This window comes from Carcharodon carcharias, chromosome 5, assembly GCF_017639515.1.
Source record: "Carcharodon carcharias isolate sCarCar2 chromosome 5, sCarCar2.pri, whole genome shotgun sequence".
In the NCBI taxonomy this organism is placed as follows: domain Eukaryota; kingdom Metazoa; phylum Chordata; class Chondrichthyes; order Lamniformes; family Lamnidae; genus Carcharodon; species Carcharodon carcharias.
In genome coordinates, this window is record NC_054471.1 from 201,447,673 (window position 1) to 201,464,275 (window position 16,603).

The 16,603-nt window shown below is 46.4% G+C and overlaps 1 protein-coding gene and 1 non-coding gene across 6 annotated transcripts in view; both read right to left on the reverse strand.

The window, feature by feature from the left end:
- Window positions 1-16,603, reverse strand: part of blk (BLK proto-oncogene, Src family tyrosine kinase) — a 128,625-nt gene that overhangs the window by 70,114 nt on the left and 41,908 nt on the right. For all 5 annotated transcript variants that reach the window (XM_041188487.1, XM_041188488.1, XM_041188491.1 and 2 more), the window contains exon 5: window positions 7,892-7,990. In XM_041188487.1, coding sequence (XP_041044421.1) covers window positions 7,892-7,990 — 99 coding nt within the window. The remainder of the gene's footprint in view (window positions 1-7,891; window positions 7,991-16,603) is intronic.
- On the reverse strand, window positions 3,457-3,563 carry LOC121278509. The gene has a single exon (XR_005943173.1). It is a non-coding gene; the product is annotated as a U6 spliceosomal RNA (small nuclear RNA).

The following is a 16,603-nucleotide window of genomic DNA, read 5'->3' on the forward strand; positions in this document are numbered from 1 at the left end:
CAGGGATATTCACTAGTACTGGGGGAGGGTTCAAACTTGACTGGCAACAGATAGGAGCCTGAGCGAGTAGACACAAGAGAGGAAAACAAAGATACGAATGAAAAACAGAAAAGTAGAAAGCTAAAGTGGAAGGCAGAGGAAACAAGGGCTGGCAGCAAATAGGACCAAAAAAATGTGTCAAAACATTAAAAATACAAGTCTAAAGGCACTGTATCTGAATGCACGGAGCATTCACAGTAAGGTAGACAAATTAACAGCACAAATAGATGTAAATGGGTACGATATGACTGCGATCACAGAGACATGGCTGCAGGGTGACCAAGGCTGGGAACTGAATATCCAAGGGTACCCGATACTTAGGACAGACAGGCAAAAAGGAAAAGGAGGTGGGGTGGTGTTGTTGGTTCAGGATGAAGACAGTGCAATTGTGAGAGGATATTGGCTCAGAAAATCTAAATGTAGACTCAGTCTGGGTGGAGCTAAGAATCAACAAAGGGTAGAAAACATTAATGGGAGTTGTCTATAGGCCTCCAAACAGTAGCGAAAATGTAGGTGGTGGCATTAAACAGGAAATTAGAGATGCATGTAACAAGGATGCTACAGTAACCATGGGTGACTTTAATCTACATATAGACTGGGCAAACCAAACTAACAATAATACTGTGGTGGGTGAATTCCTGGAATGTGTATGGGATGGTTTTTAGACCAGTATGTCGAGGAATGGACTAGGGAGCAAGCTATCCAAGATTTGGTCATGTGCAATGAAAAGGGTTTAATTAATAATCTTGTTGTGTGGGGTCCTTTTGGGAACAGTGACCATAACATGATAGAATTCTTCATTAGGATGGAAAGTGAAGTAGTCTGATCTGAAACTAGGGCCCTAAATCTTAATCAGGGAAACTACAAAGGTATGAGGCATGAACTGGCTAAAGCAGATTGGGGAACTTCATTAAAAGGCACGACAGTGGATAGACAATGGCTAATACTTAAGTATGCATTGCAACAGTTATACATTCCTTTCTGGGGCAAAAACACAACAGGAAAAGCAGCCCAGCCATGGCTAACAAAATTAATTAGGGATAGTATTAGATCCAAAAAGGAGTCATATAAAGTTGCTAGAAAAGTAGGAAGCCTGAGAATTGGGAGCAGTTTAGAATGCAACAAAGGGATTTGATTAAGTGGGGAAAAATACAGTATGGGAGTAAACTTGCAAGGAACATAAAAGCAGACTGAAAAAGCTTCTATAAGCATGTAAAAAGAAAAATATTAGTGAAGGCAAATGTATGTCCCTTACAATCTGAAATGAGAGAATTTATAATAAAGAACAAGGAAACAGCAGAGCAATTAAACAATGACTTCAGTTCTGTCTTCAAAGAGGAAGACACAAGTAAATCCCAGAAATACTAGGGAACCAAGGGTCTGGTGAGAGGGAAGAATTGAAGGAAATTAGCATTACTAAAAAAATAGTGCTGGAGAAATTAATGGGACTGCAAGCTGATAAATATCCAGGGCTCGATAATCTACATCCCAGGGGACTAAAGGAGGCCATGGAATTAGTGGATGTGTTGGTTGTCATCTTCCAAAATTCTATAGATTCTGGAACAGTCCCAGCAAATTGGAGGGTGACAAATGTAACCCCATTGTTTAAAAAAGGAGAGAGGGGGAAAACAGTGAATTACAGACAGATTAGCCTAACTGCAGTAGTAGGGAAAATGCTAGAGTCTATTATAAAGGATGTGATAACAGGACACTTCGAAAATATCAATGGGATTAGACAAAGTCAGCATGGATTTATAAAAGGGAAATAATGTTTGACAAACCTACTGGAGTTTTTTGAGTTCGTAACTAGCAGAATAGATAAGGGAGGATCAGTGGACGTGGTGTATTTGGATTTTCAGAAAGTTTTTGATAAAGTCCCACACAAGAGGTTTAGTGTGTAAAATTAAAGCAAAAGGATTGGGATAATGTATTGGCAGAGACTGAGAATTGGTTAGCAGACAGGAAACAGAGAGTAGGAATAAATGCGTCTTTTTCGGAGTGGCAGGCAGTGACTACTGGCTTGGATCAGTGCTTGGGCCTCAGCTATTCACAATATATATTCATGATTTGGATGAGGGAAGCAAGGCCTGAATTTTTCTCGCGTTGGGTGGGCTCGGCGGGGGCAGTGGGGAAGCTGACTGTCACCCGCGATCAGCTCCACACCGCGATTTCACCCAGGCAGGCCGATTAAGGCCCACCCTGCATGGATCATGAGCACTACCTGAGTGGGCAGGGGGAGGAAGGAGAGTGGGCCTGGTACACAGTTCGAGCAAGCACAAAAGGGTGCTTCAATCTCCCTGAGACATGGAGGTGCCTCCGGGGGATTGAAGTGCTTTTTGAAAAAATTAAAATTAAATATTAAAAATTAAAATTAATAAAAATTAATAAATGCAATAAAAATTCATGCATCACATGAGATGGGACATGTTTTTAATTTCAAAAGAAAGTTTTTATTTAATTTTTAATAGCTTTAGGAAACCTCATCCTTCTTGTGGATGAGATTTCCTAAAAAACGTAAAGGCCGCTTGGCCTTTTCGCCTGCCCCCCAACCATTAGGTTGGACGGGCAGCATAAACTTCAACTTCATTACCTTGTTAACGGCCTTAATAGGCCTTTCAATTATCGGCGGGCGCGCGGCCAACTCCGGCGCGCACCTGCCGAACAAACTATTGAGACGGTTGGCAGTGACGTCAGGATGCAAGCCCAACCTTATCGCTTGTCATTTTACATTCCCGTGTGTGGGGCGTGCGCCCACATGGCAAAGGTAAAACTCTGGCCCAAATGTAATATTTCTAAGGTTGCTGACGACACAAAGCTTGTTGGGAATGTGAGCGATGAGGAAGGTGTGAAGTGGCTTCAAGGCGATTTAGACAGGTTGAGTGAGTGGGCAAATACATGCCAGATGCAGTATAATGTGGATAAGCGTGGAGTTATCCACTTTGGTAGGAAAAACAGAACAGCAGAGTATTGTTCAAATGGTGATAGATTGGGAAATGTTGATGTATAAAGGGATCTGGGTATCCTTGTACACCAATCACTGAAAGCAAGCATGCAGGTGCAGCAAGCAGTTAAGAAAGCAAATGGTATGTTGGCCTTCATTGCAAGAGGACTTGAGTACAGGAGCAAGGATGTCTTAATGCAGCTGTACAGGGCCTTGGTGAGACCACACCTGGAGTATTGTGTGCAGTTTTGGTCTCCTTACCTAAGAAAGGATATTGTCATGAAAAGATATTAATGTCTATAATGTTATTGGAAATTATTTTTAAATTGGAATTGTAACTCTTTCGAGTACAAACCCATTTCTATCTGTTTCAGATGAAGTTCTGTTATTTCATAGTTTGCCGTTGTGAGATTTGAACTCTTGATCTTGGGGTTACAAACCCAGTACCATAACCACTTGGCTATTTAGGCCAAGCAAAAAATATGGAACGCTTCACGAATTTGCGTGTCATCCTTGTGCAGGGGCCATGCTAATCTTCTCTGTATCGTTCCAATTTTAGTATATGTGCTGCCGAAGCGAGCACTGGAATTGTAGTAGGGTCTGTGTCTATGTGTGTGACTATGTGTGTCTTAATTGGATTAACGCCAGCTGGTCTGGGTGCTTTGATGTATAGTTTTTGAGATGTTAATTGGGTAAACAGTAAGTAGGATTTGAATTTGTTGAATAAACCATTCAAAAGAATGGATACAATCGTGCAGCTAACTGACAGTTGCCAGGCAATGTGTTTATATTACTAATAAAATTGGTAGAATGAAAGGATTATTTTTAGGAGAGGTAAAATTAAAAAACTTAGTAATACAATGGAAAATTTACATTCGAAGTGGAAACTAGGTTTAAACAGAAAAGAATTTGTGTGTATAGGTCAGAGGCATTTAAGATCTAAGCAGCCTGCAAGCTTAAAACTGTGTCTAAAAAGGAGCCAAATTGCAAGAACCTCATTTTGAATTCATAAGGTCAGATGTGCTTTGCCTGGTGTCTGTTTAAAATCTATGGGTTATTGATGCCTTGGTGAAGATTTAACTGGGAGTGATTAATTTGGTGATTTGTTTAAAAGTTATTATGGTAGTAATTTGTAGACACGTGTATGTGTTTAATTTGTGGTAAATTAATAAATGTTTAATTTAGTTTTATATAAAAAAACCTCTTGAGGCTTAATGGTCTTACTCCTGAATTCAGAGCTGCATCTCAAACATACCAATTGAAAATATAGGTTATGACAGTTATTCAAGTTTCCCTCTGGGATTTAAACAGCTCAGCCTTTACTAACTGCTGTGTCAAAACAATATACTTGCCATAGAGGAAGTGAAGGTTCACCAGGTTGATTCCTGGGATGGCAGGATTGTCGTATGAGGAGAGATTGGGCCGAGTAGGCCTGTATTCACTGGAGTTTAGAAGAATGAGAAGACATCTCATTGAAACATATAGAATTGTGACAGGGGTGGACAGACTGGATGCAGGGAGGATATTTCCTCTGCCTTTGGGGGTTTAGAACAAGGAGTCACAGTTTCAGGAGACAGAGCAGGCCATTTAGGACTGAGATGAGGAGGGTGGTGAACCTGTGGAATTCTCTACCACAGAGGCTGTGGAGGCCAAGTCACTGAATATATTTCAGAAAGAAATAGATTTTTAGACCTTAAAGGCGGCAAAGGGTATGTGGAGAGCACAGAGGTATGGTGTTGAGAGAGGAGATCAGCCATGATGATATTGCATGCTGGATCAGGTTCAAAGTGTCGAATGACCGACTCCTGCTATTATTTTTTATGTTTCTATATTTCAATGGAAGGCCGGCGTGATGTCCTCTAACCCCGCTCTGCCTCCAGGATGGGCAGCTGCATCACCAATCCAGCTTGGGAGGTGGTGGCAGTGATGGTCAGTGCCAATTTCCCACAATAGAGGACAGCCACCCAGTGCTGGTCTCATCGGTTTCACCATGGTAACTCACTCTTCTCATCACTCTCAATCACACTCACAAACCCATCACACATTTACAGGGATCTCATACCTCAAGGGCCAAACCACTAATTCTCACACACACCCTTACATCTGCATCAGGCTCATATCCTCTGCAGCTCACATCCTCAAACTGTCCATGGCTCTGCTCACCACACAAACATTCCACACAGTGCCATGTGTCCTGCTCACACTCTCTCCATCTGTTTTCATGCTCATATCAACAGGAAGAGCAGACCGGGGGTGGGGTGGCCCAAATTAGGCCCCGCACTCACTTTGAGGAGCCATCGCGCTGACTGGTGAGGATGTGGACCCTGCCTGTGGTGACAGTGAGGTTGGTGGTGAACACCCTCATGAGGATCCTGCACCACATCATCCCTCTCTGGGTCATCCACTCAGGAATCTGAGGATGTCCTCCCACTCTGAGTCCCCTTTTCCTGTGACCCCCTCAACCTCATCCTCTATCACCGCAGAGGGAGCAGCTGGTCAATGAGTGATTCTGGAGGGAGAAGTGTGAGTGTGTGGAAGGGCTTTTCAGAGCCTCATGCAATCACTCTCCCACACACACGGAGCCTTCCTCCACCACACTCATCTCACTGCCCTGAGCATCTTCACTGCTGCCTGCTGGGGTTCACTTTCAGTTGTCCATCTGAGCTGACCTGTATCTCCACCCATCCACTGATCACACTCCCATGCAGCACCCGATCTCCCCACCACAACTCTCGTTTCCCTTTCAATTTAGACAGCATGGTTGTGATTCAGTCTTTCAGTCACTCCCCCACCTTTTTCCCTCCCCCAATCACCCATTTCCTTTCCCCCATCACAGTTGACCCCCGGCATCACCTTTTACCTCCGTGACCTACCAGGCACAACACTTTTCCTTTGGCGATGTCCAGGTGAATGTGCACATTCCCTTCCTTCCCGAAAATCCCACCCCCAACCACATTCACCTCTCCGACCTCCTCCTTTCCACCCCAGGGTCTGTGTCTGCCTCTGAGCCCCCACCAACCACCCTCACTGTCCCTTCTACCGCTGCCGTTGAACCTTCACCCTCCCATCCTACTGCCTCACTCTGCCCCTCATCATTCTTACCACACTGTCACTCCATGCCCACCCTCAGTTCGCTCTCCAGAGGGCAGTCATGGACTCCTCAGAGCCCTCCCTTGCATGTCCTCCTGAACAGCGCCCCTGAACCCCTTCCCCACCTAGAACCCCTTCCCACCTTGAAACTCCATCCTCCCCCCACCCAAGACTACCCTCCACACCCTGCTCAGTCCTTCCCTCTTCCTGACTTCTTCAGACACCCTTAGTTCTTCAACCACCCTTAGTCCTTCCCCCCTCCTGATTCTTTCCTCCAGCTTTACTGCTTCCTCCAGCCTTACTCCCTCCCTTCTCTGCACCTCCTTCCTACCCCTGGACTCCCATCATCCATTGTGAGCAGCTTCTCAACAGTGACTTTCCACTTCCATGAGCTGCTCCATGGCAGAGCCATGTCCATGAGAATCCACCCAGCATGCTGTGGACATTCCTCCAATGTGCCTTTGCTGTCAGGCTCCAGTATCTCCTGTTCCTCGGATGTCCACAATGTGAGAAAGGTCCTGGTGGTAGGTCCCGATTTCTGCACGTCACATTTGTTAAGACACGTTCTGCACCAGCGTGCAATCACACCGACGTGGATGGACGATCCAGCGGGGCAGGGATGATTCCTGCGGGCTGGCCTTATACTGATATGCAGATGTATTACAATGAGGTTCCCATGTCCAATGGCGGGGAACGCAGCCTGCCATTGACAGGCTGAGCGGACGATAGTAAGATGGTTTCACGACATCGTGAAGCCGATTTCTGGCCTTCTTACCATATTGTCTGCTCATGCCACTGAACATGCCCGGAATATTCCACTCCTGGTGTTTTAATGAAGACCCATTTAAATGCCTAAATCTTTCCTACAATTCCCTCGGGCATTTAAGTTTAGTTAATACAATAGGATGCAACTTGCAAATGCTATACCTTATATTTATACTGAGATTGATTAAAATTTCTAGTCAGACTCCAAGAAAGATCTTTATGCTTAGCAATTCTGATGTTATTCAGATGATGCCAAGGAAACAGGTTTCTGCTTTGCCATGTAAGAACCAAAGTTCCACCATTTAAGGAATTGTTCCATTACATCTTTGCAAAGAATTGCAAAGTATTTACAATACAGAAACAGGCCATTCTGCCTAACAGGTATTTATGTTCCACAGGAGTCTCTTCCCACCTACTTCATCAAACCCTTTCAACATACTGCTCCATTCCTTTTTACTTCATGTATTTATCTAACTTCCCTTAAACGCGTCCAAGCTAATCATCTCAGCTACTTATTGCGGTAGTGACTTCCACATTCTAACCACTTCTGGTACCACACATAGCATAAAAGATAGATCCACATAACAAACTTGCACATGGTCAAATGTCTTTACGTTCAGCCACAACTATAGTTCTGACAAAGAATATCTGCCCAAAGCATTAACTAATCATTTCTCATTTTAGATGCTGATGGACCTGCTGTGGTTTCCCGGTATTTTCCATTTTTATTTTGTTCAGCTTCTATTCTTGTTAGACAGCACATCAATTGCAGAAAAATACCTGAGGGACATCAGAGCTATAATATAAATAATGAGATTGAACAGAAAACTCAAAAACATCAAAGCAAGTTGTGACTGCTTTACAAATGTAAACATTCAAATTTCACAGCTTCATAGGTCTTCTAATGATAATGTTTGCAATAAATTTTAAATAAATACCTTTAATTGTTATTGTTGTAACTTTTTTAGACCAAGAATAGAAGCAGTAATACAGAATAAAAATATAAAGAAGTAACGCTCCACAACAAGAAATGATAATAAAATTTGAAGGATTTACTTTTCCACTTCTAACGAAGCCACCTTTGCTAAAAAGTTACTGGGTGCGAATCCTTCTTTGCCAGAAATCAATGACTTTGTCTTCCACCAATCTCCTTCTCTGGAAAAAAGTGAGAAAAATGAAATCACTTTTGGGATTATTATGAAAATGTTGATGTATTATTCATCTATAAAATTAACATTGATATTATCTTATCATGGTGTTAATATTTTCACCATTTGCATCAGGTGCCTTGCTGCAACTTTTGTGAAACTAACCCTCCAGGATATCTTTTAAGATATGAAGTAAACATTTGGGGCATATTTGTGGCACAAATCTTTATCTCTGTTCTTCAAAGCTCCCAAGATAGGGCCAGCTCCAATTCCACTTGACTCGGTAACAAGCTGTGATGCAAACTGTTGCTTTGAGAATTTTATCATATAAGATAAGTCAATCCTTACACAGGTGGCCTCTTGAAGTTAGCGCCAAACATCACGATCCTTCCCCCCTTTCTTACTTTTTTCTAAGTACAGTGTAGCATTTTATATTTAATTTCTCAGCAATAAAGTCTTCTGGGTACTTAAGCTGCACAAAGAAGCTAAAACGCTACAAAATAATAAGTCAATAGTTTAACATAAGTAAATATTTTTTTGAAAAGTGTTAGCAGACCTGGGTTTTAGATTTTATTTTAATAGGATTCAGTTTGCCTGCTTAAGTTGACCATATTTTCAGAGGCTGTATTTTCCAACAGGCTAACAAGGTCAAGCTGCCATTTTATTGTAACATCTTATATAAAAGAAGCCATTTTGTGATTTGAACACCTGCTGCCAAACCGTGCACTAGCCACTAGTGTTGTAAAGTAGATACCGACCAGCAACAGATGGGCCAGAATTTTTAGCTTGTCGGGCAGGCACGTGTCCAACCTGAACGAGCATAAAATGATGAACGATGGACGTCGGGACTTGTCTTGAGGTCATCATGCACTCGCGCGATATTTTGGCAGGTGGGCATGCGCAGGAGTTGGCCGTGTGCCACCGACAGTTAACAGGCCTTCTAAGGCCATTAACAATATCACTGAATTCATTTTTTTGCTGGTTGGTGGGCAGGTGAAAAGGCCAAGTAGCCTTTGCATTTTTTGCAAAACCTCATCCACGGTCAGGATGAGGTTCCGATCTGTCATTAAAAGAATTTTTAAAATTTCATACTAAGTTCTAACATGTTTTAACTGTTCAGGTGACAGAGTCGCATGAGGGGACATGTTTTTTTAACACCTAAAGTTTTTTAATTTTTTTATATACCTTCATCTCCCTGAAGCAGTTCTGTGCCACAAGAAGCTTTTCCTGAGCACACTTGCGCACATGTGCAAACTTCCCCGCTCGCCCTTCTCCCCCTCCTACACAGTCAACAATGAGTGCTGCCACATGCATTTCACAGGCCTTAATTGGCTCACCATCGGGCCACAATCGCGATCAGCTTCCTGACCCCGGCTGCCACCCACCCCCACTAAGCCCACCCGTCGAGGGCAAATTCCTGGCCATAATTATTAGAAGTACCTCAATTACTCTGTAATTGAAGAATATGTAATTAATCAGATAATGAAAGTCGTATTATATCTATTTTTGTACTTTTCTACTAACATTCCTATTTTAGAACCTAAGTCTGAGACTTAAACATGCTGTGAAAGCATGCTGTGAGAGAGGAACCTACATTAACCTACATGATGCCCTATCAAAACAAACTGTCTTTGGCTAGTCCAGTACTGGGTCTAATGAATAAGACGCTTGTGCAATATTAAGATAAAGAATGCATCTTGAAATAATCCGTTGATTAATATGTAAGGTAATGTGGACAAATACAATGAAATTAACCCTTACAATATTATTGTGCAATTGGTGGTTAACAATAACTTTGAATTAAGGTGAGGTGATATCAGAATCAGGTATAAAAGAGGGTTTCGGGAACCATCTTGTTTGTGTACACCAAGTGAAGGGAAACCGGTTATATTGTGTGTTCTCGGGGACTGAGGTAGAATTCCTGTCAGCACGAGACAGCTACTCAGTGTAGCACTGGGCCCAGGAATTGAGGTAAAATTCTTATAAGCATGGGCCCCAGGTTTCCTTCCAAGACAGAGGCAGATTTCCTGTCAGCGAGAAGGATTCAAGTAATTTTCCATTTCTTCTGGATTGGCCAGCCATTTGAAGTCAAGAAGTCCGCAGTGAATTGTTGATAAAGATATCTTTTGTTCTTTTTTCTCTTTGTAGTCATTCGATAGGTGTATTGTTGTTTTATGTTATCTTTTATTTAATAAACTTTGGTATTATTTGCTAATCCAGTGTCTGAGGGCAGGATTTTCTACACCCACCCACCACCTCGATTTTCCGGTCCCGCTGCAAGTCAGTGGGCTTCTGGCTAGGACGCCGCCTCTCCCACAGTGAGTCCCACCCATGACAGGGCCAGAAAATCCCTGCCTGAGTCTTTGCCTGATGGTTATAACTTTGTTGAACTAAAACAGTTTAAATGGTTAATTTGGGATCCAGTAACTAGGCTGTGTCCAGCTAAATAAAACTAAGGGCGGAATCATTCATGCCCACTGGCATTAGGCATGCTGAGGGGCGTGAGTGGACAATATGGCAAGAAGGCCAAAAATTGGTTTCACGACGTTGTAAAAACAGTTTCTGATCATCCACTCAGCCCATCAATGGTGGGCCGCATTTCCCATCATCGGATGTCGGGAACTTCATTGTAATACATCAGCACATCTCGCCTCATGCTGGACCATCCACGCATATCAGCGTGATTACACGCTGATGTGTTTCACAACAGTGTAAGGCATGCACTTGGTGGGCTGCACTTTGAGGGGAACTCGCAGATGAGTGCACAGTAACATTGCATTGTGCTCGCCTGGTTCGCCTGTTGAACTTCAAGGTTGAGGTGCATTGGAGGCATGGGGGAAAGGGCTGCCCTGCGGTTGAACATTGAGCACAAGCTCGCATGAGGCGGGGAGGAGGGAAGCGATCACACATTAGGAAAACCTTGTATAAAGTCACCATTCCTCTGCAGCTGAGACAGTTCAGGTACAGTCACACTGACATGAGCAGAGTTGGGCTTCTAGCTTATCCGCCCACTCAAGCAGCACAGAGACATGGAAGTGTCACCAAGTGCTCTAGAGCTTTTCACCCCCTGGGCACAGATAGCAAACAAATGAACGTTTAAGTGAACTGTAGAACAGTTGGACGACTGGGCACATTGTACAATCTCCTCGCTAAAGCCATGGAGCAGTCGCTGGTGGAGGTGCTCACAGCCCCTTGCAATGTCATCATCCCTGTGTGGACCAGTCTCCCCCATGGTTCAAGCTCACAGTGCAGCCTTGCAGTGTGGGTTAGGAGAATGTCTGTGCCTGAACTGAGAGCACAGCCTGCAGTCCAATAGGCAAAGCTGCTGCCAATTAGTCAGGTGGAGTGGGGCGGAGGTGGGAGGGGTTTCAGGCAGCCATGCAGCGCACTAAACTCTGGACATCCTAGTGGTATCCAGCAATCTCCGGGATGCATTGAGGGGCCTTCAGACTTAACCAAGAGAGGTTGTTAGAACATCCATGCTAACCCATGTGTCTCTCTCTTTCATCCTGCAGGAGGAGGACATCAGGAGCAGGGAGCCTGGTGAACTAGCTGTATGACTCGTGGCTTACAGAGCACGGAGAAAGTGGAGGAGAGCGATGGAGGTGCCTGGCTGGGCAGAGGAAGGAGCAGCACCCTCAGAGAGAAGGGGTGGTTGGGACTCCTGCGCATGCCGCTGAAAGGGTCACAGCGAGCCGTGGCTGGTCAGCACCTAGCTAGACCCAGGGTCTGAAGATGCCGTCTTTCATTCCTGCAGATGACCGAGAACCGGTGTTGGTCAAGACTGTGTATGTCTCGCGAAATGGTTGGTCACACCTGCTAGCATCATGGGAACATGGAAAGCATCCACTGCCCATGGTGTGGTGGCCTAGGCAACTGCAGGGAACCCATTTGGTGCTGGAAGGGTTAATAGAGAAGTTGAATTGTATGCCTAGTCCTATGAGAAAGATACTCCAACCTTGAGAAACAATGCCATCTTGTCTGACCACAGTTGTAAGATGAGCCCTGAGACATTCCAAGTGGTTCTTTCTCAGGCCGAATGTAATCAGGGTATAATAAGAGAATATAATAATCAGACAATAAGCAACTGCAAAACCAAACATCTGTTGTGAGGGAAATGGAAATTTACTGGAATATGGATTGGTCAGTTAACTTATGCAAATAAGCGGATAGGTTTGTTGCAAAACTTACTGATTGGCTGTAAAAATGCTTTTAACAAATCTGCATGTATTCTGCTATGAGACTGTACAGTAGCTCTCATCGTACTGGCTCCCTTGTGCACAAGTAATAAATGGGGTTTCTACGTACGAAATGATGCCTCGGTGTGATTAATCTCCGTCTGTGGCGATGAAAGTAACCATGGCGCTTAATTTCTACACCAGTGGCTCCTTCCAGGGCTCCACAGGTACCCTCTGTGGGATATCACAAGCCTCCACACACAAATGGATCCATGAGGTCACAGATGCCATCTTCACGAGGGCACATAACTTTGTACAAATCGCCCAGGAACAATAGAGCCAAGATGCAAGAGCAATTGGATTTGCCCAGATCTCAGGTTTCCCACAGCTGCAGGGTGCGATTGACTGCACTCACACAGTCGACTATGACAACCACAAGGGATTCCATTCGCTGAACGTGCAGCTGGTGTGCAGCCACCACAAACCCATCCTGCAGGTCTGTGCATGGTTTCCATGGAATATCCACTGCTCCTACATCCTGAGCTGCTCGCCGATCCCTGCAGTCTCCCAGGGTCCACAGAGGCTGCAGGGATGGCTCCTCGGGGACAAGGGCCACCCACAGAGGCCGTGGCTGATGACACCCGTGAGGCCACCTCAGACTGCAGCAGAGCGACGCTATAATGAGGCTCATGCTGCAACTCGCAACTTGGTGGAGCAAACCATCAGGATGCTGAAGATGAGGTTCCGGTGCCTGGACCGGTCTGGTGGAGCCCTGCAATACAGTCCACAGAAGGTGTCACACATCGTCATCATCTGCTGCGCCCTTTACAACCTGGCACTGCAATGGGGAGAGGACCTGGCTGAGGAGGAGATGGAGGAACTGGAGGTCTCCTCCAATAAGGAGGACATTGACAGTAATGAGGGTGAACAGGTCCTCAAAGGTGACGAAGTTGGTGATGAGGCAGACGTGCTTGGGAGGCCCTCATGGCTGCTAGATTTGTTGGGGATGATGGCGATATGCAGTGAGGAGACACCATAGATCCTCACATTGCTCCTGTGAATATTTGACTCTAGTCTGGCTTATGGTACCGCACATAACCTCTGTTATAATGCTCCTATCATGGAGACACAGTGGAGGCCCTACTAGTCATTAGATTCCAGGAGAATGATGACAACATGCAGTGAGGACACTCCATAGACCTTCACAAAGCCACTGAGAATGTCTGACTCCTGTCTGGCTGAGAGCAGCTTGTTTGCACTACATGATCAGGGCCATATCATAGGGACGCAGCCATGAAATTTTAGAAGCATCTGATCCTTTGTCTGCCTTCAGCACCTGAGCCCTACAGGAGCACAGTGTCACCGGTCACAGATGCTGAAGAGATGGGGTCAGCCTCACCTAAAAAGTACTGAGAGCACACAGAGAGAATGAGGGAACTCTGTGACCCCTGCCCACTACATTCTGGCAGCAATGACCAGCACCATCGAGGTGCAGGCATCAGGAATGTGTCCAGAGAGTGTGAGGCTGGACCATCACTTTGGTCTGAAGGCTGCACAGACACAGGGAAGGGGCCCTGGATTAAGATTCCTGCCTTTATCTTGTGCTGAAAGGTTTCACATCTGAGTGACACGGACACTGCTCATCAGAACAAAGAGCCATAGGCAGGGAGACATTCTTGGAAGTTTATTGACAAGAGTGAACATTATGTACAAGTGATTAATGCCCGAGCCCAGGCTGTGCAACTAATTCTCCTTAACTTCACCCAGTGCCGAGGGGGGCCGGGAGGGAGGAGTGCCTCCTCGTGAACCTGCTCCTGGGCCTGGCCAAGTTGGCCATTAACAGGTCCAGGCAGTGGGCGATCGAGGGGGTTGTCCGACCCGACTGGCTGCCCCTCTTCCGTGGCTACGTTCGCGGCCGGATGTCCCTGGAGAGGGAGCACGCGGTGTCTGCCGGCACCATCGAGGCCTTCTGTGCTCGGTGGGCACCGCGGGGACTGGGGTGTTTTATTGACCCCTTTAGTCACATTTTGATTTAAAGTTTGTAAGTTTCCTTTAAACTTTGTTCTTGGTTTTACAGCTGACCTGAATTAGGGGCTGTGCCTGATTTATCCCAATTTTGTTAATTTAGTTTAATTGTTTTGACTCTATAAGAGTTACATCTTCTTAACTTCACCCAGTGCGGAAGGGGGGCCGGGAGGGAGGAGTGCCTCCTTGTGAACCTGCTCCTGGGCCTGGCCAAGTTGACGATTAACAGGTCCAGGAAGCGGGCGATCGAGGGGGTTGTCCGACCCGACTGGCTGCCCCTCTTCCGCGGCTACGTTTGCGGCCGGGTATCCCTGGAGAGGGAGCACGCGGTGTCTGCCGGCACCATCGAGGCCTTCCGTGCTCGGTGGGCACCGCGGGGACTGGGGTGTTTTATTGACCCCTTTAATCACATTTTGGTTTGATGTTGTAAGTTTCCTTTAAATTTTGTCTTTGGTTTTTCAGTGACCCTAACTTAGGGGCTGAGTTTCATTTATGCCTTGTTTTGTTAATTTAGTTTAATTGTTTGACCCTGAAAGAGTTATATCTTCTTAACATTCCTAGCCCTGCTGCTACATCTTATTGCTCCCTGGACATCCACAGTGGAGGTGGAGGCAGCCTGCTGACCTCTACACCCTGTCTGTGATGACTTTGGCGGGCGTCCGCTGGAGGGCTGAGACCCGGAGGGCCCCGGCCTGCTTACAGGATCCTGCTGTGTGGCAGTGACACCCTCCTTGGCCTGTGAAGCTGGAACTGCTGAGGTCACAGGAAGATGGGATTCGGATGGGCCAGATGCTCCCAGAGTCAGTTGGATGGAAGGCCACAGCAGGGTACACCTGCTGACCCTCCTCCCTATGGGTGCCTGAGGGCCCCTGGCTGATTCCTTGAGGAGAAGGGGTAGCTGGAGTGAAATCGAGCTGCCCGGCACCCCTCTCGCATACAGACTGTTGGAGGCCAATCATAGCATCAGCGATAGAGTTCAGCCCATGCAGCAGTGCAGGAGCAACATCCTGGACCATGGTCTCCATGGCAGCTGCCATCCTACCAGTATTGACCTTGGTGCATTGGCAATGCCAGCACTATCACCTCAGCCTGAAGGTGGACAGACTCCTCCATTGTGCCTTGCAATCTGAGGAGTGCAGGGACATCCTTTCCTGATGTTCCCGAGCTTGTCTTTGCAGCTCCGGCAACTGTGACAGGACCGAGTCCAGAGGCTGACTTGGACTCAGCAAATTTCTGGCCTCCAGCAGTCCTTCGAGTACTGGACACCTGGGAAGTCCCTGCCACAGCCTCCTGTGGATCAGAAAGTGTGATGTGCTCACTAGATTGTGGTCCCAAGGCTACTCTAAAGTTTAGTCCCACTGAGGTGTGTGTCTCTGTGCTGGTGGAGGGTGTGGGTGACGCTGTGACGGGACTTCAGGGAGGGTGCCTCCAGATTCCTCTTCAGAGGTTTCTTCAGGGCTTGATTGGAGGCCCTGGGTCATGGACTCTGTCGGCTGCTTCCCAGATGTGTCTGTGAAAGCAAGGAGGGATAATCAGTGCATGGCAGGGGCCTGTGAAACAGGACACATCACTCACAGCATGGTTGTCTGATGGATGTTGCACTGCTGGATCCTCACTTGCTAGAGCACTGACCTCACTGTCAGCACAGGACCGATCCCGGTCATCGCCGGCCAGCTGGATGGCTCTGTTTTCAAAGTCCGTGAGGATCTGAATTTCAGGCATCCCTCCACCGGTCTGCGACCTTTCCCTCCTGTTGTGAGCCACTTTGTCCTGCATGGATAGAGATGGGGAGAGTGTATCAGGACTCCTGCCAGGCCAGATGATAAGAATGTCTGGCCTGTGTGGGTGGTGAGTGGTCCCATGGTCAGGATGAGGACAATGATGGTGAGTGTGAGAGAGTGAATGGTGATGCCCCTTGAACTGGCCGTGAGTGAGGGCCCTGTGGATGTGTGATGGGTTTGTGAGTGTGTGAGTTGAGAGTGATGAGGAGAGTGACTTACCCTGGTGGAACGGAAGAGATCATTCATCCTCTCATGGCACTGAGTGTCTGTCTTTTGCAGGGTGTTATCATTGACCATCACTACCACCGCCTCCCAAGCCGGATTGGTGATGTTACTGCCCATCCTGCGGCCAGAGTGGGGGATAGAGGACATCAGAGCGAGCCTCCACTGTGTCCGAAAGGTGCCCAAAGGAGGCGCCATTGAACTTGGGGGCTGCAAAAGGCTTTTTGCCTTTCAGGAGCATGTCTTCCATCCAGCAGCCCTGGGCTGGAAGCCCTGAGGTGTGTGTGCAGCTGGGCTTTAAATATGACACCCGGTGTGATGAAGCAGTGAGGTGATGGAGTGGCGAGCGAATGAGAGCCCACTCACTGTGGAAATGGCGTGTTTCCCAGGAATGGATAATTAATGAGGCAGGTT